We start from the raw sequence: 24,555 nt of genomic DNA on the forward strand, positions 1-24,555 counted from the left end.
ATGACGCCTTCACTTATTTTGAATTTGCTTCTTTTGGTTGTAGTTTTGGTTGTACATGTACTTAAATGCTATTAAACTTTCCTTTGAGTTTCCCATATCAAAACATCTCTCTACTTCTAGCTGGAAAAATGCCTGCGGATGATATCGCTTGGAGGAACCTTCAGTTCAGATTTTGTCGTCTTGTTGCTCACACTATGAAATCTGTTATCATGGTCAACCTGCTTTTCCATAGCTTCTCCCAGATGACATCATCTGAACTTCTAATGATTAAAAACTCCTCCGGGTGATGTTATCTGAAGGAGTGTTTCAGCTAGGAGCAGAGAAATATTTTATTACAAGGGAGTCACAGGAAAGTTTAAAAGCATTAATGTACATTTACACCTTAAACTTAAAGCCATAGAAAGCAAGTTGAATATTGGTGACTTTGTCCTTCAAAAAAAATGTTGTCTAGGAGGTTAAAACATCATTTTGGTTAGTTAATAAGAAAATGTCCATAAGGAGAAACTCCTCTTTGTTTCATAATAAGAACCAACAATAGCTTTTTACTATTCACCTGCCAATGCTGCCTTTGTATCTGGCTGTGATGAATCCCTGCTTTTCCTGGAGCCTCTATCATTTCACAAATGCACAAAGATAACAGTTTTAAAATACTTCGGATTAAATGGACCAGGTAGAAACCATAGTGTGTAGTGTCCCTTTAGGTACCACAGCATGTTACTTTTTAATTAGATTTAACACAAGCAGAAGCCATTTTCAGGATGTTTAGTTTACATGAGCAGAACTTACTACTTTACCTTGGACTGTTCAGTTCAAGAACAAAGCGTGCAAGTATATAGCATGCAAAGGCATCACGCAACAAATGCACACACATAGCCTATGTATTGCGATAAGGTTCAAACAGAACACATTCCAATACTCTGTGTGTGCATGCATGTGTTCTTTGTTGACAAAGTCCAGTCAGTGATGCTGAACACGGGCCTCTGACTGACCCCATGTACCCCTCCCTGTGCTATTGTATACTCTGTATGTATAGAAACAGCAGCACCTGTGTTAGTGCAGGAATGGTTGATATTTCAGGCCTGCTGTGGCTTGAAAGACGGTATTCATCCCTTTCCAAAGCCCCGACTACCTGATGGAGAAAATCTGTGTGTGTTTGCTTTTGTATGTCTTTGTGAAGAAGAAAGAGACGGCATTGCATGTGCATACTATATGAAGACTATATGTCACAGATGTGTTAATGTGTACTTACATCTGAAGTGTGTGTGTGCTTCAGTGCACAAGACAACGTATTGAAACCGTGTATTTTCCTGTGGCACAGGTGTGTGTGTGTGTGTGTCTGTGTGTACACAGCAGCATGATAGATCTTAGCTGAAAGCTGTGAAGCTTTTGAAACATTTACTGTTGTGGAATAACGGTGGCTATATTTATCTGGTAATACTTTCTGCAAAGCAAAAAAACATAATTCTATTAATATGTCAATCCATGTGATATCCTGATTATAAAAGCATACAAAAGATTAATAACACTGTACTTTAGTTGCACACTCATAAAGGAGACCTTTTCCAGTCTTATGTATCCCCACAGCTAACTAGAAACACTTTGAGTAGTTATCTGGGTATAAATTTACCCAGTTGTTTAATGGTAAAAAGTCTGAATTAAAAAAAAAAACTGCACTAAGAGTGAAATAAAGACAGTGGTTGTCACGAAGGCTGAGACCTGGTTATTTGGTGAAATTCTGTTGTGACTATTAAAGGATCATTTTGGCAGCAGCAGTAGTTAATGCTGCCAGTTCAGAGAGCTGAATCCTTCCGGAAATGAAGAAGAAGTGGTCAGATATCCAAATCAAAAGCCATGAAGTAGAGAAATGTGCACCAGGGAAGCACCGGTGCCAGTGCTGGAGATATGAGTCTACTTTCTATAACTGGAGACTCATCAGCAGGAGAGACAAAGCTGGCAGTCACTAAAGACACAGCGTTTTTTTTCTTTTTTTCTTTTACACACTTCATGGGCTCATTATTAGTTTCATACAGTGCTTCCAAAACGTCACTGTTTTGGCCTGGATATTTTTTTGAAGAATGACGGTAATATGCATCAGGACTTTTAAAAACATGGTTGTATTTATTTCCATGTACTTTCATGGTTCGTAAAGTGTTCGTTTTCATGCTTCTAAGTTACTGTGGATGTGTGCAACCTTTACTTGTCAACTGATGGCTTCAGACACTCCTTATATAGCTGTATACTAATATTTACAGCTATATTTAATAAAGTTGAAGCAAAGCTCATGAGTTTTCATGCAACGTTGTCAAATATTAGTCATCAATATGGGGCTGCAACTAATAATTACTTTCATTAATCAAAATTTCTGTACTGCAGTGACACTTTTAATTTCGGGTTTTGTCTTGTACGCACTCCAGAACCCACAGGTATAATATTTATAAAGATATTAGGCTTATAAAAATACAAATAATAAAAAACTATATGCAATCTCCCAGATGAAGATATTGTAATATTACTCATTCTGTACATACAGTATACCATAGACTTGACATTAAGCATTAACAATTAATTGTAGAAAACATTCACTCTCCTGTCCTCTCGCAAGGCTGATCTAAGGACATGAGATAACGAGAGAGCTGCCCTACATTACAAATGGACTTGGCCCTTTGGATTCCTCATTCCCAGCTTTTAGGCCAGAAGATTCTGTCTTTTGACATAAGCTGAACAGAGCGGTGCTTCAGTTCTGCACCACGTGCTACTCAGCCAAGCTCCATATGCCTCCATCAAGGGAGCAGGAGGCCTTTTGGCACAGACAGGTAGATAACCGTTAAACATGCATTTAAATTGAGGTGGATGTAAAGGCGTACGTTGCTGCCTGCTGAGCTGAGTGCTACACAGCACGACTGAAAGATGAGAACTCTTGTACGGGCAGTGACTGGGAATGTTACACACGCTCTATATTCTATTTTTCTCTAATGTACACTGCAGCTTCTGGGAGAGTACCTGCTAAGTTGGCAGCATAACTATTAATTTCCTGCTCCTGCAAAGACAAAATGCTTGGGTGTACAGTGTGCACCTGTGAGCTACATTTTAAGCTAAGTGAGTATTAATGTGATGCAGGTGGAGGCTGGAAAATGTGCTATTTGGGGGACAAGCGAGAACTGAGAAAGCTCTGCTGATCAGAGCAGATTTACACATTTCAAATGTCGATGTAACTTTACCTAATCTAGGTCCCCCCCCCCCCAAAATTATTTGGGTTTGAGGGGAAACGCATTGTGATTTTGACACAATGCCGGTGCTGCTATAATATTAAACATCATATCAGATTGTTGTCAGTATGTGCACTCTCGTCAAGACAGTGGAGAAAGATAGTTGCGAGGATACAATAGGAGTGGGCTGAGTGGTTCTGTAGTAACAACTTGAGCAGAGTGGCCATTTAAAATCTCCTAGTTGAATTTTTAACAATATAATGTGAGCAAATTAAGCATCCCCTGCATTATTTAAAATAGGCAGCAACTTAAAAATAAGGTGTTTCAAAGTCAGCAGGCTGATAATGTTTAAATATACAGTATATTTAACAAAGATTTAATATGTTCTGCTGCTGGATAATTTTAGTGTATTCATATTTACTGTGTATGTTGAGCATCTTTGGCACAGAAATTAGTTTGAGGATGAATAAAGCTCCATCTTATATGTTTTGTGAGTTTGTGGCAGCGGTTTGTGAACATTAATCTGTTATTCAACACTGCCACTACAACCAGTTTTTGTAGTTTTCGTCATACTTTTTGTACCTTTCATAAGTTGAATAGCAGATTAATAAAGCAAATTCAATGTTTGATTCATGTTGTATAAATACTGTAAATAAACCTATAATCTTTTTCATTGGTAGACATCTGTGCCACAAAAAAAGAACTGTCAGTGTTTAGCACTGCTCTGGTTTTAATAACTTTTTCTTTCAGTAAATCGCTTTGTTGCAAGCTATGTTAGTGTCTTACAGTATTTCTAATGAGCCTTGGTACCATGTGTTGCAAAGCTGTGCTGTTTCTGGGCCTTTTTGGATCCTCACCAGTTTGCACAGACTGATAAGGCCCAATGTCTGGTTAGGTTTGTGTTATATTAGGAGTATATAGAGCAAGGTCACTGAGCTCTTTTTGAAAAAAAAAAATAAGCTCTTGTCATAATGGTCTCATCATAATGTTCTTCCCGGGTTAACTCAGCCATGCAGGCTTAGAAATGTTTAGCTATGATTTGGTGGGTTAGGAGACAGAAAGAATAGGAGGAGCTTTCACATTGAGCTAAATGTTGTCATGAGAACTAGAGGTGGCTATTAATTAAAGGTGGAAACTGATGATGTCTGTGAAAAATCTGTTTCTGGGTGCATGTGTGTGTTTCTGGTAGTGTCAGCTGTAATTGTTTTTACCATCATCTCCTTTTATTCTTAGCTTGCTTTTCTTCACAGCTCAGTTTGTGAATTGCTTTGTGAGACACTACATACGGTGTATATACACAGGCTCCTCTGTAAACTATTAGAGTAGAATGATCAGTTAAAACTCTAAACAGAAAGCATTTTATTTAAATTGGTTTGCTGATAATTATTTGCCAAGAAAATTTCAATTTGAGCTCACTTTGAGGCCAAGCAGTGATCATCCTTACTTCTAGCACCGAGGTGAACTGGAACTTCTCTCCATTTATCAGCTCGTGTTTCGCAAACGCCGTCTCTTATTCACAGCATTGCTCAAATTTGTGTGTACATAGCTTGACTCCATTTTGAGGTCCTGCAAGTGCTTTAAACCTCTGATGTGTGGTATTCATGATATGGGTTGTGCTATCAATTGCAGCTAAATGGAGAAAGTCCAGATTGTTCCCATGTTGCGCCCTATGGCTTTCGAATGTTTGAGATGCAGAATATGAAACCTGTTTTACGTAACACACTTAAATCTCTCTCTGTCTCTGTATTACTGCATTTGCTCTTCTTTACACTTACTCAGCTCAAGCTTTTCTCTTAAGCTTCAAATTTCTCTTCTGTCCGCAGGGAAGAAAGCTGCTGTGCTGCAGCAAATCTTACTGTTTCCCCACTCCTCAGCACCAGAGATGGCTGGAAGGTGAAGCCCATTTCCCAGTGTCTAGAGTTTCAAAGCTGACAAAGAATATATCTTTCACTTGCATATCAGGAGCCAGTGGACAGGCGAGCAGAGAGGAGCAGTGAAGGAAGAACAAGAGGGCAGGATCAGCAAATGGAGCAGCAGTGCTCACTACAGGGCTGGGAATATAAAATAAATATAGCCAGTTACAGCCCAGGAGGCTAGATGCCACAAAACTGAGGTCCACATACTTTCACTCGTTTGAGTTGTGGCTTCACTAAGAAAGAAATTTCACAGTGATATTTACATTAAGTTTACATTAATTGGGTTCAGAGCCCCTGGAGAGCCACTTGACAAAATCAAGTAATCTTTAATTAGTGTGCTTAAATATTTAGTGATTTGAGATGAACGTGTTGCCACATGTGAGAGAATCTACGTTCTTAGAGTAACAGACTCACAGTGATGGGAATATAAAAAAGCTAGTAGCATGTTCCATTGTGAGTCTCTAAACGCAACAAAATATTTAGGAGTGAAAGGGAAATGGATGCTATTGTTGCCTGTCACCTATCTGTGGTCTGTCAGCATGTGTCTTGTTTTCTTGGAAACCATGAAATTGACTTTCTTCCTGTTGGGAAGCAATACTGCAAAGAAGGAAATCATAGCCAGTATGTGTTATGTCTGTGGGAAAGAAACACTGGTGTGGTGCTTGTTCAAAGCAGGACATTAAAGTAGGCAAAGATGCAACTCTACCCCTGTGTGCTGTTTACATGGTATGACTTGAAGTAATATACAGCTAGAGGTGACCCAGTTTGCCCCTCTCAGGTACTATCGATTCACTCATGCCTGTTAGCTTGGAAGTAACAATTGAAATTGTTAATATAACATATGGAGAGTTGTCAAGCTGGACTTTGAATAGCAGCTACTTTGGATAACTGGACAAACATGCTTTGCAATGCTTTGTCCTAAAGTTTTCACATGGCGATATGCTCCCAGTGACATTGTTAAAAATGTATAAACCTTGACTTGACTTGATTTTTAAAATATCCTGATGTTTTAAACATGTTTACCGTCTTCATTATCTGGGTTTCACAAAGTTTACTAATTAACTAGTAGCCAGTAGCTGAAGTTAATTTCCAGCCTTATCATCTCCAGAGCCGTGTTACTTGCGTGGCTAAATAATTATGTATTGTATTTCCTACCACCAGCTTTAGGTCACGTTGTGTGCAGAGTAGAAGCAGTTAATCTGTCATACATTTCATAAAAGTCTGTGTATTTGTTCTCCAGTAACAGGGTGGGCCAGTCCGCGGACATGGCTTTCAAAAAGGTCTGCTGCATTTGATTGTAGTACAGACTTGGACAGTTGACTTAAGCTTTATGGGGACATAAAGTAGTACTAATGCACCCATAAAAGGCTGGTTTCATCCTTTTAATAATAGTGTGGCAATTACTTTATTAGCAGTGGGAAGTAGCAGAAGAATTAAAGGGTGACTAATTTTTTTCACCTGCATTCTCACACTCGTCTTGTCCGGAGCTTCTCCTGAGCAGAGCATTACATTACTGCTTTCATTGGTTTATACAGAATTAACATTTGCAATGATTTTAGAAATGGAAAAAGAGATTGGTTGTGGCATAAAAAGGTTAAATTTTGTGCAACTACTGAAATTGATTAATGCTGATTTATAATGAATCACGTAATTACAGTTGTTAGCAGTGTCGGTGACATTCACCGATTAATTATCTGAGGTCAAATGTACAGGATGACAAACTCACACAAGCCACATGAACACTACCTGCAAAACACAAAGTAGTAGGTGAAGACATACAAACATCTGGATAGTAAAAGCAGGACTCTACCATAAGGTGTCATCAGGATTTGCATTGTACAGGGGCCAAAAGATGATTCCTTTCGAAAGACAGTGTTGCTCTGTTTGTGATAAAGTTGATCTAACGCCGATCCTCTGTTTGATCAAATTTGTCATTTTGATCTTATTTTTTGACACCAATATAAATGAAGAGCAGGTAATAAAATGTTAGTTTATCAGTCCCTCCTGGATTTGGCCAACTGTTTTGTGATTTTTTTTATTTTTATTTCAAAACAGCTTTTAAAAAACAATTGTGATGTCTTTATGATGTTTTTTAATTGCAAGGTTGCATAGAATTCACAGGGGATTCGTTGAATTAATTGTTGCAATTGCATCGCAAACATCGCAAATCCCTGCAGACTGGTTTATATAGAAAGAGCCTTTAAAAAATTACTCAAAACACATTTTGCACTAGTGGGTATTTACATCAGATGGCCAGAACTACAATGACCTACTACTAGAATGTGCCAATGTTTACATGTTTTCATTTATGATTTTTTTTTTTCTAACAAAAACTGGTCTCAAAGCTACGCCTGGATTTTTTTGGCAGTGCTTTGTTAGTAGGTTCTATACATTCAATATGTTCATAGTACAAAAAGTATTACTCCACTGAATGTGTCTTGTGTACACATTCAGTTTCAGGAAGGCCATAAGCTGCAAACAGTGCAATATGGTTCAGACACCCGTGGAAGTAAGACCTGGAAACCCCTCCTGCTCCTGCCACCCCCCTTATGGAGGGGCTTGAGCCCTGTGGAATGTGGCGTTTGCCTTTCTATGTCAGACGGCCGTTTGTTTTGGAATAAGAGCCGATATGAATCTTAGCCGAAAGCACCCACATGCTCAGCTTGTGCTCAGATTGTTGGGGGGGGGGCAACATGATCTAATCCTTTAGAAGCTCGGAGAAAATGAAAAGAGGGAGGACTGAATGAACTTCCTGTAGGACACTGTTAATTGTGAGACACTCGTTTGTCGAAAGCTGTCTTTTTTGCTGAGTTTCTGTAATGTATGTTGTTGTTGTTGCGTTTTTCTTAATTTGTGTCTTTAAATCCTTTACACACGTTAGAGGAACGAACAGCAAGCTTTTTAGATGTTTTGTGTAAGATAGGCAGGTTATTGAGAGTCTAGTATTTAATGTTTACACATAGAAACACATTATTTGAGATAAATACGTAAACTGTAAATGTCGACTCCAGACAATCTCTGTCTTTTTATCTTAGTCACACTCTTTCTTTTTTTTTTACATTTCCTATGTGCTCACAATCTGTCTCCTTCTAAACACATACACATAGCGACTGTTACCCACCACAAATCGGCTGGAGTAGCTCCAGACCTTAAGGGTTCAGAGAGAATTTGATTTGTGTTGACTTCCTGCAGGAACTCCCCCTCTCTTTACCCTGTGGCTCAGAGACTATCAATTAGTTCCTTATTATGAACCCATGGAGGGCAATAAAAGTTTGTGAGTTCAAAGAGCACAAAGGCAGACACACACACACACACACACACCCGCTAACCTTTTTGGCCTGTTAATAGTTACAGCTTGGACATCCTCGCTTATAGTCCTGTAGGTGGCTGTTACTCCCTGCTCTTCCTATTTACATTTTCGAAACAATGCTCTCCACCCACATACATGACTCACAGAGACCATCTTTGCCGTCTGTCTTTCCTGCAGTTTGTTCAGTCATCAGGTGTTGGTGGACAAATTGAATGTTTGGATGGCTCCACCTCGTCTTGCCATGCTTCTATCAGCACATCCCCCCCCCCGCCCAACAAACACACACTTTTTTTCCTGTTGCATTTTGAATGTTCTGTTTTGCCAAGATAAGGTCCAGGTTATGAAGGAGCCGATGGGAGGGCAGAGCACAGTTGCTGCCTGTCAGCCTGTGTCGTCCTATGTGCATCGGTGGCATGCCAAGTAGAACAGATAAAGTGAAAGCCAGCAGGCCAATCTGCCACCTTACTTTGTTAATTAGGGATTAACATCCTCTATTTCTCTCTCACACACAGACACACACACACACACATACTCCCCTTACTCCCCTTCATATATGTTTGACTTCTCCTTCAGATTTTTGTTTGCTTGTTTGTGATAACACCTGATTTAATAACAAACAATGCACTGCATATTATGAAAGTTAATATAAATGAATAAGTTGATATCATGAAGAAATAAGCTAGAAGTAAGTTTAGTGAGTCTTTTAAAATATTTGCTTTGGAGGTAGTAGTAAGTGCACTTTTTTAACATTTGGACTGAGCCAAAGTAGCAGTGTCCCCCTGTTTGGGGACTTCATGTTAAGCTAAACCAATAGAGCGGTATCAATCTTCTCATGTAACCTTTGGCAAGCATGTGATCAAGCACATTATGCCTGTTAAAGTCTTGTTTTTAAATATGAATCTCCACTTACACTTTTTTGTTTGTACGGCTCAGACAGCCTACACTTGGAAAGCAGAGAGCAATATTTCTTTTTGTTGTGGTACTTTCTAAGCTGCTTGCAGTGTTAAGGCAGACTTAAGGAAATACTTAAGAATCAGCAGGAGCAGCAAACCGATAAATCAGGATCTCAGACGCTTTCTGTCTGCTGGTTCCATGCACTTGTTTTCTACGCTTTCTTCTCTCTGAAGTTGTGATGTTGTGATGTGCACCTATGTATTCATCTCACGCCTTTGAGGAGCGAGAGCTGGATTGAGAGGGTGTGTGTGTGTATTTCTGTGTCCCATGGGTGCTTTCATGAACACTCAGATGTTCATGTCTTTGTGTGTCTGCCTTCCTTTTGAGGAACCCTATTTCCCCTGGCCTGACTTGGAGTTGAGCTAATATTTGTTGTGTTAGAAATGAGACCGGTGTGTCAACAGTAGAAAGTCAGGAGCCCAGGGTTAGTGCAGATGACTCTATTTTCCTCCACATTATCCTTCACCCCCTCCATCCATCTTTTAGAGAACACAGTCTCACACATACTGTAAGCATATACATACAGTGCCTTTCAAGCCCTGCTAGGCATGGACATGGTGATTTTGAAAGGCTTTTAGCAGAGCAACCTCCAGGCTACAGGACTGTATCCAGCAATCCTGAGTTATTTTCTCTCCCATCCTCTCCCCCTTTTTTGTCAACCCCCACTCTCTCTTTCATCTCACAGTGTCTTCTCTTCCATCCCTCCTCTGTCATTTATGTTTTGTCAAATCATGGTTTGCAGCTTTTCATGTCTTTGGGTTTACAGGTCAAACAGTGAGAGTGATGGGAAGACACAGGCAGTCGGTGTAGAAGCTGCCCTCCTGCTGACTTATTAGTTCATTAGCAGGCCGAGATGCCAGCAACAGCAGCTCTTCTCACGACTAATAGAGGGCATATATCGCCAGCTACTTGCTCATTATGGCAGCACGCCCTCCTTCTTGCTCACTTTCACTAGCTCTCTCCCTGACGGACTCTCTTTTTTTCATTGTCTGTAAGCTTAGTCAGACTATGTATGAGACTCTGCTTAATAAGGTGTCCAAATTAGGCTGTGTGTGTGTAAACTCACATATGTGCTTGCTTATCACTGTTCTTGAGAATTCATATCATTTATTACCTCTACTATGTATTCACACTAATGATGACAATAGAAGGATGGGTCCAAGAAAGATATGCTAGAGCTGACTGCAGGAAAAATAATCTCACCCTCTGTGGTCACGACTTTGATGTTGAGACAAATTCTCTTTCTTTTGCTTTTTTATTTTTTTGGCACCTTTCTTCATTCATGAATTCATTCATACATTCATTCATTCATTCATTCATTTAAATAAAGGGGCATGCTGTGTTTTGGTGAGAAGACTGATTTTCAGATACTACTAAGATCAGGGAGAGTGAGGTGTTCAAAAGGTGTGTGTGAGCGAGATAAAGCACGTGAGCGACTGCATGTGGTTTTTGTGTTACTTTTGTTCCTCTTGACCTTCTTTCTGACTAGATTTTGTGTGCACAAAGGCAACATGTTATGGTGAGACTGTGTGCCTTATACCGTACCGCTCACTGACTGTAACTCAAGAGCTCTGTTGTTTGTCTCCTCGCTTTGCAATGGTGCTATTTCCAAAGCATTGTAGCCCACTAAAAGGTGTCCAGAATATCACCAAGGTTTTAATGTGTGTCCTACACCGAAAACTTTCATTATTTGATATCAGTAGTGAATCATTGGTAGCCACTACTGCGCTGCAGTGTGGCATTTAAAATCAGTTACCAAATATTAGTAACACTTATAAATAGTTGGGGGTGTATACTAATAATAATAAACTAACACTAAATCCACCTCCCAGAGTTACAACTAGACTGAATAATGTGATACACTATATAAACTTTTAAACTAACTATCAAGGATCAGCATCGTTTAGGGTAGTGACAGGTTCCATAATAATCATATTAAATCAAATGTGATCTGGAACAAAAAGGCGGTCACTGTATTTAATATTGAATAACTGCAGGCATTAAAGTTTTTATTGCCACTGATTCACAAAATTTCAATGCGGATATAGATATTGAGGGTCACTGTGTTGGTTTTCTGAGAAGGAAGTCATTGTAATTGATTTCCATTATACAAAATGTTACATTCACTGCCAAAAAGAAATAAATTGCTAAATTAGATATTTCCAACTCGATTTATTTTACAAACTCTTTCACCACTAAACTAATTCTGCAAGTAAATATTGCAAATATCGTTCCTGTAGACTACAGCACACCTGTCACAATAAAGCAACCCTAAAAAAAAAAAGAAAAGTAGGATTTCTGCAAGGCTGCATCCGTCAGCAAAGTGGTTTTCCGTGTCCACTGTGCTCTACTTGTTAGCGGACTTGTGTCTGGTCTCTGCCCAGTCTGAAACAAGGCTACCTTTTGATGTCACTGTATTGAAAAAGAGAGCATAGTTTTGAGGCCTCGGTCTGTGTGCATGTGCGTTGGGAAAGTGAGCTTTATCAAATTTGTGCCGCATACACACATGCTTGCTTGTTTGCTTGTTTGTGTGTTCTTGTGTGTCAGAGAATTCAGTGATCTTTGTCGAGGTCAAAGCGACCATTTCTACCTTTTTAGATCGTCGCCGATTTGGTGATGTAGTGTGGCTTGTACAGTCAAACCTCTCGGATCCAAATGGTTTGATCAAACTGTTGAAACACGAAGATTTGATTGGCGTCAGCAAGCTTGAGTGCTTGCAAATAAACACAGCCTCAGTACACTTGTGTCTGAGAGGCAGCATAGATTTTGGTAAGATTTATTGTCATTGTTAAAAGCAGTTTGCTTAATGTAGACAGATAAGATTTATACAAAGCTGTTTGTACTATATATATATATATATATATATATATATATATATATATATATATATATATATATATATATATATATATATATATATATATATATATATATATATATATATATATATATATATATATATATATATATATATATATATATATATATATATATATATGAAGCTTTTATTAATTGTTGTTGTGAAACCTGTAAACAAATAGAACAAAATTACAACATTGATTTGCCAATTATACCACTGTTTATAAATTAATAAGTATGTTATGCGTTTGTGAGATTTAAATGTGCTGGCAAGAGAGGGTTTTTTTTTTAACCTTTTTAGGATAAAGCCAGAATGTTCCCATTTCAATTAAATTAAACATAAGTTATAATATAAGCACAGCAACTAAAGTGATTTTATGGTTAAGATAAGGGGGAAAAAAATCCAACTGCTTCACTGTGCATCACTATACAAAACATTTATTCATTCAGCAAGTCAGGTGAAAGTGTTTTTCATTGTAATTATGATGCCTTTGAAATCCGTGTTCAATAAGCTCAAAGGGAGGCAGTGCTTCATTTTAATACCTTAGCTTTTTACACGTCCCCTTGCATGTCAATGTGGTGTCATGTTTTATGCTCAATTGCTCCCTCAAATGTGTGTGTATGTGTAAGCTGGGAATCAATGCGTGTGCACACATTTGATCCTTTGCACCCACTTGTCTACTCATGCATGTGTGTGTGGCCTGTATTGCATTAGTGGCCTTTGTGACCGCTTGATCAGTAGCATGCCTCCTTTTGGTCCATTGTGCTCATAACGTCATTGCATAAAGACCCGTAGACCGCATGGGCCGGTAAATGGGTTTGCCAGGCTGTTGCATTGGAGGGGGGTTGTGTTTGGAGGAGAAGGAGGCAAGAAAGGTTAAGATAAAGTTGCTTTGAACAAATTCTCTCTTTGATCAGGGGGCTCAGTGGTGAAAGGTCTTTCTTCCAGAAGTCAGAGCCAGTTTAGAGAGGAGAGACAAGGATGGGGATGGGTATTGTTCCGTTTCATCTCCCCTCTGTCTTTCATTTTTGCTTTCACACTGGTGTTAGAGAGGTGTGTGTGTGTGTGTGTGTGTGTGTGTGTGTGTGTGGTCCTAGCATCTTTGTTATGGAGAGTGCATGGACTTTCATGACTTCATTCAGGCACACACACGACACACAATGACTTAAAAGCATTACTGAATGCTTTAGAATACTGGAATACATTAGAATACTGGAAATGCTGAGAAGTGGCGGGGGCACACCTGAAGGTACAGATTCTGTTTTTACAACAAGCTAAAATAATTTTGGATTAATTGAACATCATTGAAGTATTTTAAAAAACAGTATCTGCTACTCAAATGCGAGGGTTCTATACCAATTTTACCAATCTGAATTCAATATATAGAGATTTTGGACTAGTGGCCAGAAAAACCAAGTAATCTGAAGTTGCACTGAACTCATTGAACAGTTTATTTTATTTACTTTTTAGTGTTTTTATGTATTTGTTTTTGTTACTGGGCTCCCTGGGGAGGGAGAGAGAGCGTTGTTCCCTCCCTTGCAGCTAGCTCTTCTGTTCGCCCTGCTCGCAACTGTAGGCCCAGACCGCGGTGAAGGAAGTGTGGAGGGGCTAAATATTACAGTAGTGTGACAGGCCAAACAATGTTTTGTATTATAGAGATAAAGTAAAGTTGTTTTTGACCATTATGCAAAGGAAAATTAGGAAAATAAAAATAACACTCATTCTCTCGATGGAAACTGTGTGAGCGGAAACGGCGTCAAAAACATTTTTTCCCACTTCTGTGACATAAAATGTCATAATCACTTGTTTTATTCAATATTCAACAATGTTGACCTTTTTGACTAAATGCATAATTGATTATTTTTGCAGATTCCTAGACCGTAATCGGTTAAGTTTACGCAACTTTTTTTTTTTTTTTTTAGCCTTTTCACCGCATGACTAATCTTTGCAGTTAACAAAAAGCATATTTCCTGTCAAGCAAATTGGTTATTTCCTCCAGTCCAGGTGTATTAGCACCACATCCTCAGAGCAGACCTGGAATTGAAGCCACCAGCTTATTTGGTGCAAACCACAAATACACAAAAGGAGGAGATATTGTGGGGTTTCTTTGTACTGTCCCCCCCTCCCTTTTAAAGCAGGACTATCCATGTAAAGGGGCAGTACAACTGACCAGAGTAGTGAGTTGGAGTTGAATAGATGTTGCCATGGATGCATTTAGAGCTATTCCAGTCACACACACACTCTACACAATATGTAAGTAGTTACATTTACCATACACACGCTCGTATAACACGTTTATCTTGTTTATCATAAAATCCCACACACTGGGGGAGGAACGGCTTTTTAGTAGGCACTGTTTAACTGTGCTACTTTAGCCAATCACTCAACACAAACATTCCCACTAGTCGGCCCAAGGGCCCGTTTTGTAAAGTGAGATTAGTTCGTTATCCATCTAACTTTGGCTTTTCAGGTACTGTGCAACTGACTCACTTTTAATCAGGCTAGATCACCGTGGCAGCTTATGCTGCACGGCTAACTTTTCTGGAGCAGTTTGACTTAAAACCTTTCAACAACCGACAGACCAATCAGATCACAAAAAAAAAAAAAATCTGAGCCATGATTCATATAGGATTCAGACAGGCACAAAAACAACAGCAATAAGGTGTTAAATAATAAACAATAGATACGTGAATTTGTGTCAGGTATTCCAGGGGTCACTCCGTATTTGAAATAAACTTTAACAAAGTCAGGGAGAGTTTATCACCGACTAATTACTGTACACTGTGTTGATTGTAAGTGCATAAAGATGGTTTTATACTTGACAGAACTTTTAAATGTTCCATTTCGTTCTATCAATGCAACTCAGTCTTCAATTAGAAGAAAATTGAAAATAATAGAGTTTTACTGTTATGTTAAAACTCCCCTTTGGACATTCACCTGCAATGCTGTGCTTTGGCACTAGTAGTCTACTGGTTGGCACTTTGATCCACACTTCAGTATCTCAACAGGTACCGTATGATTAGTTAGTTCAGCTTTCATTCAATGAAGCAGGTATAGCTCAGCTTAAAAACATAGTGATGTGTTGATAGTAGCCACCTCTTAGCTCATACAACATGACCGATTGTTATTTAGACTGTTGTGGCTGCACTTCCAAGGTTTCAAAATGGCAAGTTTAGTAATGATTTGTGCTGTTTGAAATGTACTAATGGTCTGAGCTATGAATTGCTACCCAAGAAGATTTTGTGTTTCCCAATTAAGGAAATAATGTTTGTCTCAAAGCAGAGAGGTTGTAATGAATGATGTAATGGCTAGAACAAAAACCCAGCCACCAGGCTTTGTCATTAGCATCGCTGGCACTAGTAAAATACTTGAACTGTCCTTATGTGGCGTTTGGAATGAGTGAGACTCTTCACTTTGTTTTTGTGACGTGGTGCTGAGTGGAAAGGTTTACGTGGAGTGTATCACTTTAGATGTGTATTAAAAAGTGACACAAGTCCTTTTTATCTCTCTGTTTTGCAGATAGCAGAAGCAGGCCAGACTTCCTCTCAGGCTGATGACTTGTACCTGGATGAGGTAGGCTCAGGAGGTTACCCTGAAGATGATGATGACTTTAACTCTGGGTCTGGCTCAGGTAAGATATTACCATCAGCACACACACACACACACACACACACACACACACACACACACACACACACACACACTCTTACTCTTACACTCTTGCAAGCTCAGCAGGCACCTGAGGCGCGGTGGCATTCATTTTCGGGTCTGTTGCAGGTAAGTTTTATGAACTCCAAGTCTCGTTCTTCTTCATAAGCAGTCTAAAGTTGTGCCATCATTACCTCCCTCCTTACTCTATTAAATGTATCTCGCTCCTCTGGCTCTCTCTCTATTCCTTCACTACTTCTTTTTCTTTCCTTCCATTTGAATTGAGATTGCCTTGTCGCCTTTACTGCCATCGGCAAGTGTGCAAATTTTACACTCCTATTTCTTTCTTTAAGCACCTTTACAACACCTATTTCTTACTCCGAAGTAACTTGTTTCTGAGAAGGAAACTGCAGTGAAGGAAGGTCACGTTAAGTAAAAGCAGACAGGACAGTGATCAATAGTCCTTCCAGTGCTGTGTAAACTGTTACTCTGCCAACCTGTATACTATAGATTTGAAATGTAAGAAAGCACAATAATTCAACACAGACTGTGATGTTAAATAAGACAGATCACATGGCTTTATATGCTTGTTGTCAAAATAAATGTATCACTAACAAGCTTGCCCATGTTTTATCTACTATACCTTAACCTCCTACATGCTGTGAAGCAAAAATCATATACAAGTTATACAATAAGTTATTTCTACCAATCTTTCAGACATTTATGCATTTACATTCAGCTGCTCCCCAACTGTCGATCTCCTTCTCCCAGGTGGTGGAGAAGATGTAGTTGAGGAAACGGTGACTGTCAGCACGGTTTATATCGAGCCCAATGCAGTACAACCTACCCAGGACTCCACCAAAGATTTCACCCCCAGGGTGGACACAGCCACGGTCAGAGAAAAGGCCAGGGACAGTATACCCAGGAAAGCATTCAGAACAGAGGTAAGAAGTACACTTAAAAAAAAAAATACTGTGATATACTGTAGGTAGGACACCAGACAAGAGCTGATATGTAAAGAAGCCTTGGTTATTATGTGACTGTTTTTAATTTAATAATTTATGTAGATTAAACCACTAAAGCTATTTCCTACTAATAATATCCAGAAAATGTTTTTATTATGGTGTTACATGCTTTGTTGTTGATATACAAGGTATAGTGTGAAATGCAACTCAATGCCGTGTATAATCACGGTGCCTTATTTGTGACTATGCTGACTCAATAGAGTGTGGCACAGTACCACAGTGTGTCTTTATCTGAGCCAGTACAGCATCCAATCCCCTGTAATACCAGGAGCCACGAGGTTGCTTTCAGGATAAAGATCAAGTGCCCACGTCAATTCTCGCTGTTTTTGCTCCGTTGCAAATTATGGAGGATTACATCTCTGTTGGACACAATCACATATTCTGGAAACATCCTAGATCTCACTCGTGTTGCACTTGTACTGTACTGTGCTGGATGCTACATCTGTTTGGGATTAGTTGTCAAGGTCCCAACCTTCTAAGCCAAGCCTACCTGGCCCTGTTCCATTTGTTTTCCTTATGCCTCTGTCACTACTCCGTTGGCCAAAAGCGTTGGCTCGGTCCCAATTCTGTCCTTTGCACCCTTCTCTGGTGTTATGGGGAAAAACATTTAGATTTGTGGATCTCTGTACATTCCAGACACTTTGCCTCTTTCCCTAGACTCCCAGGGAAAACCTGGGGCAATAAGCTGTGTCTCCCCCCCACATTATGAAGTCCTTGCACTCGTCTTTGGCCAATCTGGATTTGTTCCATTTTCTTCTTTTTGCCAGCCCCCTAAAGGGTTCATTGGCCAGGTTCCATTCCTGTCCTCATTGTCCTCCCTTGACTAAACGCTCTTGATAAGGGGACTTGTGAAATCTTCTCTTTAAATAGAAAATGGTTAAGAATTTTGGGAAATACACCCCTTCACTGTTTTGCCAAGAGTAAAGACAAATGAAAATAAATCTAACCAGCAAAACTGTAACTCAGTAATCAACACACTAGATCTCATTATGTCTTCAGCAAGTCTCTGTAACTAACCAGTTAAAAATAGTGTGTTGATTTTACTCCCAGGTGTTTACACCAACAACAAATTTGAGATGTGGGTAGGCTACATTTTGATAGAAGCAGGCTAGTTGTATCCCCATGTCTCAATCTGAATGCTAAGAAACCTGCAGGAATTAGGCCAAAGGAACCCAGGTTACACAGACAGGAAATATACAAGTGACACAATGTGAAAGTCAGCTGTCTATAAATCAACTTTAAATCCTTATTTCTTTTTTTTTTTATCTCTCCTTTCTTTCCTTATCCTAGGCACCAGTGCTAGTTATAGAGGATATGCAGATGAGTACTAGTACAACTAGTGCTCCCGGTTCACCACAGGAAGCCATAGAGGTTCGCACCGAAAACCTCTTCCAGAGGACAGAGGTGTTGGCAGGTACGCGCTTGTGTGTAACAGATGTCAAACCATGTTCTGTCTGCAAAATAAATGAAAAAGTAAAACGTACTGTTAATTTGACTCTATTTCATATTCTTAGTGAGTTTTCTTTTTATACTTGGACATGCCATTGCATGTTTTCTACTAAAACAGAAGATGCCACTTCATTACCTAACCCCAGCTAAAAGTAATAATAATCCTGCACAAAGGTTACAATGTTTGTTCAGTCTTAGTTGAATTTGTTTCAGAGGGGTGTTGCTTCATCCCTAGTCATTTTTAAAACCTCACTGATATAAATGGGTTGGACAAAAAAATAGAAACGCCCTTCTGTTCTGTAAAATCCAATCACTTAGCAAAAATTTTTGATGGGGGGGACATGTAAATTGGTGAGCCTAAGAGGTTCTGGTATGCAGATTTAGTTAACATTGGGCAGAAACAGCCATTCTTTGTGTTAAACTGACGAAACCAACTGTTGGAAGTAGCGTCGTCTTCTCGTACAAACATGATTTGTATCAGTCTTCTCATTTCACTCTTATCACTTTAATATTTCAGCCAATTGTAAAAGAAGCCTCACAGTATGACACCCAAACATTGATATATTTGATGCATTTCAGTGGTGTCCATTTAGTTTGCCGTCTAATGTTTCTCTAATTTGTATACAACGCGTCAACATGAGTCCTGAAACTGAGGGTAATATTTTTCCCCTGCAGTTTCACACCTATTCCATTTCTCCAAATAATTATTTTTAATAAAGTCAAAGAAAGTGAAAAGGAAATTATCTGACTCGAAATCACTGAGCTCTCTGATGCTCTCTCGCTTTCCCCACATGTCTGAGGCAAACATTGATTGGCATCTCACTTTTACTTTGTTGTCATATCCATCTGGTGCTGGCAATATGCAGAAACAACATCAACAAGGACAACTCAGGACAGACTTGCCTCACATCTCTCTTCTATTGCATATTGTTCTTGAATTGTGATAGATGTGATTCCTAGTACAAAGTCTTTAGATAAGACAGGGAAAGATGAAATATATGTATATGCACACCTTTGTTACCTCCATCCCTCTTTCCCTTTAACCTTCCTCTAGATTCTAACCATTTCCCTTATGACTCCTATAAAAATAATTGCCCTTAATCTAATTTTCATTTATTCACTCCGCATTGCGTTACTGCCTCTTGGAGTTCAGCAGTTGGGTGTGTGCCAGTGTCTCTACCCATATGGGATCAACATGTGGAAAGCTAAAGCAGAGCAAGAGCAGATTGTACCACCAGTAGAGACTATAACTGGGAAGGAAAGTAGTTCAGGAGTCCAGGTTAGGAGCATAAGTGGAAAGTCCCCGATCAAACCCTGGTGTCATCAGGATTTAAAGAACACATAGGTTTTGGCCTGTGTTACAAATCTGGATGCCGAGTTTTAAAAGATTTGAAAAGGTAGCGAGAGTCTAATGAAAGCCAATATAAATCCAATGCTTCTTTCTCTTAAGCTCCAGTCACTGATTTGAATACAGACCATGTTTAATCAGCTACACTTGGGGAAACATAGCTCTGTGCACCATCTAAGTATTGGAACCTTAATATTCCCCGAATGGAACACTAACTTTTAAACTCTCCAACGAATTAGAGGTGACGTGAACCACCGAGAATGATTTACTTTGCATCTCCTGAGACACAGATTTTCCTATTGACATGAGAGTAACAGCGTCTATTTCGACATTAAACAGTGATGGCTGCAAAATGGCTTCACCACATTAAGCTCTCAATTTTGATAAAATGCTTTGGTATTCCATTGAAGTTTGTTGCAATAATTGCAGAAATTGCTGCTGGAAACTAATTGGGTGTGATTGATTTTATGAGACTGAAGATGTACTTTACAGTCACTCACTTGTCAAGAAGTCTGCTCTCTTTAGGAGAAATAAAGCAGCCATTGATTTTACTTTGTGAGTACTAAAATAGTTACCTGCTCTTTCTGTCTCTGCCTCTCCCAGCTGTTATTGCAGGTGGCGTGATCGGTTTTCTCTTCGCCATCTTCCTCATTCTCCTCCTGGTCTACCGCATGAGGAAGAAGGATGAGGGCAGCTATGACCTAGGAGAGAGGAAACCCTCCAGCGCAGCCTATCAGAAGGCCCCAACCAAGGAGTTTTATGCATAAAATCCCACCCTTCTCTCACCAGATTGACAAATCTCAAGTGACTGCCTAAAAAAAAAAACAAAATGAATAAATACGCAGTCCACAACAACAGCAAACCTGTTCAAACAACGACAAAAAAAACCCCAACAAAATCTTTTCAAATAATTAAGAAAAAAATAGCATAAAGGAAAGCTTTTGCATAGAGCATTGTAATTAAGACATTTTCTTTCTTTTTTTTTACAAAAAAAATGAAAACAAAGCATTTCTCATTTTGTCAAATCTCAGTGTATTATTTTGTGTATTATTTGAAAAAGTAAAAAAAAAAACAAAAAAACTGATCGCACCTGTCTTCTGTTAAAGGAGCCGTTTTTAGTCGCTGACTACTATTAACTGTAGCAGTACTTTTATTTGTAAAGAAAAAAAAAAAATTAAGAGTGGAAATAATTGAATATAATTATTCTGTATCAATCCTACTTTTTTTTTTTTTTTTCCCTTTCTCCTTTTGTCCTAGCATGTGAGATGTTGATCTCTAAAGGTGTAACTACATTAATTTATCTTTTCTCTGATGTTATAAAAATGCCTTTGTAGTTTTGATGAAGCTCTTTGGTCATATTAACGCTGTTAACGGTCAATGTAAATGTCCTCCCTTCAGGTTACAATGTTTATTATTTGCTCTCACATCTGTTTTTTTTTTTTTTTTTTTTAGTCAAATGTGAGTGTTTCATCATGTCTCGTTTGTTTTTTGGTTCTATTCTCAGTGTAGCCTTTTTCTTTTTTTTTCCTCTTCAACAGCGTTTTATTTTTATATCAGGAATTGGTCTTTGAAAGATAAAAATACAGTAAGTGTGTCAGGCCTTGAGATAAATCACAGAATTCGCTTCCATTATTTTTTTTTTTGTCCCCCTGAACTTTTCTGTCGATGCATTCTCATACTGCACATGCACTGCTTTTTGCTTCCCACTGCCATGCGTGTACGTTGGGTTTTGGTGTGAAGTTTCTTCTTCATCCCCACTTTGTCCCTCCAGTTTGCAGTCTGCACCCAAAATCAGCTAACATCTCCTCCCCCCCCTCTCTTTCTCTGTTTGCCCTAACCTCCCTCACTCCAACCTTTTTAATCTGATTGGAGCACAGCCAGTTGAGTTGTCAATCCCCCCCTCCCTCTTTTTCTCACCCAGCTGTATGGAACCACCCGGGTAGCCTGGTGTTATTGTCTGTGTCCCAGTCTTTGTTGCTTTAGCTCAGTGAAGGTCTGCTACTGCTTGGACACAAACAAACCAGGTCGGGGCCGAAACGCCACATGCAGAGCACATACCTCTGCAGCAAACGCCAACACCTCCTTCTAGAAACCCACTTTCTCAGTGGGATCAGTAATTACAGCTGCACAGAGAATGTAAGGCTACGTCTGAACACTTTTGAGGGTTTATTCGTGGGTTTTAACGGTCAGCGCAGAGCATGTGTTGAAATGTGTGTTTGTTAACAACCTACACAAGGGAAAATGAGTTGAACTGAATAAAGGCCACAAAGTGGTTGCTGCAAAATAGCCACAGGAGTAGCTACATCAGATGTTGAAGAGGATTACAGTAAAATGACGAGTTACTATCTTCTGTTTTCAGTGTCTATTTTTACTTACTCTGCAGAGATGCATGTTTTGACAGGTTTGTGAAGCTGCCTTTTTCAGATGTGCATTAATGTGAAGTAGAAACAGCAGGTGCTGTCACATCGTCTGAACTCCTAACTCTACCCACATGCAGCTGTTCATCCCTGAACCTCTCCATCCCTCCTGTTGTCTAAACCTTCAGTTTCCCCTCTCATCCTTTACTTGTCCATTCCCATTTTTCCCCTTTTTCTGTTGTCCGTTCCTGCCATAGGGCCTGAGGTACTCAACTATATTGCAAAACCCAAAGACTCACAGTATTTCTTCTACAACCTTCTTCACGTACGCATTCCCCTCCAACATGGCCACGTCATGTTGTTTCCCTGTTCTCTTCTAGTTTTTCTTTCTCTGTTAGAGACCTGTCTTCTGAGTCCAATTGCTTATTAGTATATGAAAAGATATATAAATATATATATATATATATATAAATGTATATTCACAAATGTTTTAAACCTTCAAAGTGCCTACCATTTGGAAATGTACTTGCTCGAGGTGAGCATGTAGCAGGTGTGTACACAAAGGAGTGGTGTAAAGGACTTGACTGGCATTCTGTGAGCATGGATGACTGTAACGGTAACTTTTTTTTAGTCTTACAAAAGCTGACAGTATTGTACCTATAAGTTGAAACAACACTACTGAATAAACATTGTGGCCTAATACCCAAACTGCTTGTGCCATTTTGCTTATACGTCACCCGTGGATTACTTCCCCTCGCTAATCCGTTCACTGCGTCACATGCGTAATCGATGGGATCTCTAAAAATCCACACGGAAACCGCACGGTGCTTTAAATGCGTAGGGCCTTTGTTGTGACTCCATTTGCAAACCATCTCTCATCAGGTGTTACCATTTGATGGGAAAACCTCCAGTGCAACTTCAGAGATTCAAATGAAAATCAGTCGATTACAATGGATTAGGCCAGTTCTCAAGCAAACGTTCACTCTTGCTGCTTCCCTCTGTCTCTAGGTGACGGTAAATTGAATGTCTTTTGTATTGCTGAGACAAAAGCAAGCATTTATCGATTGGGCTTGAGCTCTGGCATTCAAATAACCAAAATTGATCAACAGATTATGCTCAACGGACGATTGTTAGATTTCAAAGTTTACAAAAGTTACAACCAATTTGATTCAGAGAAGATTTACCCATCAAGCATTTCTGTGACTGGTTATATAAGAGAAGATGCAACATCAATACTTTACAAGGTCTAACTTGGTGCTTTCCGCTTTTGGGTTAGACAAACAAGACCTGTTAATCTGTGAGGTTACCAGGTGCTGCTGCACTAACCACATTTTAGAACCTGAAAAGGTCTCTGGCTTCCACATGTTGATTTTCACGTTGGGCTTTATCAGCTAATTGTGTGCTGGCTCGGCCTTGTGGTCTCAATTTGCATCAAGAGAAGAAGGGGCCTTTGCTGTTAATTTGTTCACAATATGTTCAGTTTCTTATGAAGATATCTTAGCTATGATCTCCTCTGGAACCTGTTAGCAAGTGTTTTTGGTGTAAAAAAAAAAAGCAGACCCCTAACATATGCTTCTTCAAGGATTCAAGGACTGTCTCTTAACTGTGCACACGTAGAACAGAGTCTTAGATGCTGGAAGCTTTTCCATCTGTTCCCAGTTTTTATGCTGCTGAACTCTATACTTAACATATGGTTGTGAGAGAGGTGTAGAACTTATCAGCTCCCACTAAGTAAGAGGAGTAAGTGCATTTTCTAAAATGTTGATGTATTGCAGTGGAAAATACAGTTTCATATTAGTATTACTGTGTGAGGGTTACTATGTGTGTGTCAGTAAAGCTGCGTGTTACAATTATGGAAAGTTTGTGGCTTTTAGTTTGTGTTTTGTATTTTTTTTTTTTTTTTTTTTTTTTATAAATGCCTTTGAGCAAAGTTTCTCGTGGGATTTATTACTGAGTCTTTTGTCTGAACAGTTTGGAGCAAACACCTTTCCTTACAGCTCATTAACTCTTAAAAAAAATAAATGTCTGCAACAAAATGCACATTTGGCTAATTATTCAAAGTTAAGCCTTTAATTCACATGTTAATGCACAATACCACACATGAAGTTGGCCTCACAAATAAGACATACTGCATACAGAACATATACAACTACAGCTGTCTAATGCTCTGCAGCCCATTCGCTCTCTTTAACATTACTTAAAGTCTAAGGGGATTATCAATGTGCAGATGAATAATCTTTATGTGGTTATGGGCTCCACTATATCGTTTTAGTGCCCAAATCTCACCCTGTACAGAGGGAGATTAGAGGAACGATGGGGATTAATCCAGCACAGGGTTGCACATCTTGAGTGGTGCCATGATTTGAATGAGAAACCAGTGAGGCTGATATGAAGCTCTGACTGAACTCTCAGGGGGGCAAGTTTATTTAGAAATGTCATTAACTGGTAAAGTATTTAATCACCGTTAGCACACGAAGCACAT

General features: G+C 39.2%; 1 protein-coding gene across 1 annotated transcript in view; it reads left to right on the forward strand.

The window, feature by feature from the left end:
* sdc2 (syndecan 2) overlaps positions 1-24,096 on the forward strand; it is a 40,681-nt gene extending 16,585 nt beyond the window's left edge. Inside the window, exons 2-5 of the mRNA XM_067496528.1 lie at positions 15,766-15,877; positions 16,666-16,838; positions 18,210-18,333; positions 20,320-24,096. Coding sequence (XP_067352629.1) covers positions 15,766-15,877; positions 16,666-16,838; positions 18,210-18,333; positions 20,320-20,483 — 573 coding nt within the window. The 3' untranslated portion in view covers positions 20,484-24,096. The remainder of the gene's footprint in view (positions 1-15,765; positions 15,878-16,665; positions 16,839-18,209; positions 18,334-20,319) is intronic.
* The last annotated feature ends 459 nt before the right edge of the window (positions 24,097-24,555 follow it).

The sequence above is a fragment of the Channa argus genome, chromosome 1, assembly GCF_033026475.1.
Source record: "Channa argus isolate prfri chromosome 1, Channa argus male v1.0, whole genome shotgun sequence".
Lineage (NCBI taxonomy): Eukaryota > Metazoa > Chordata > Actinopteri > Anabantiformes > Channidae > Channa > Channa argus.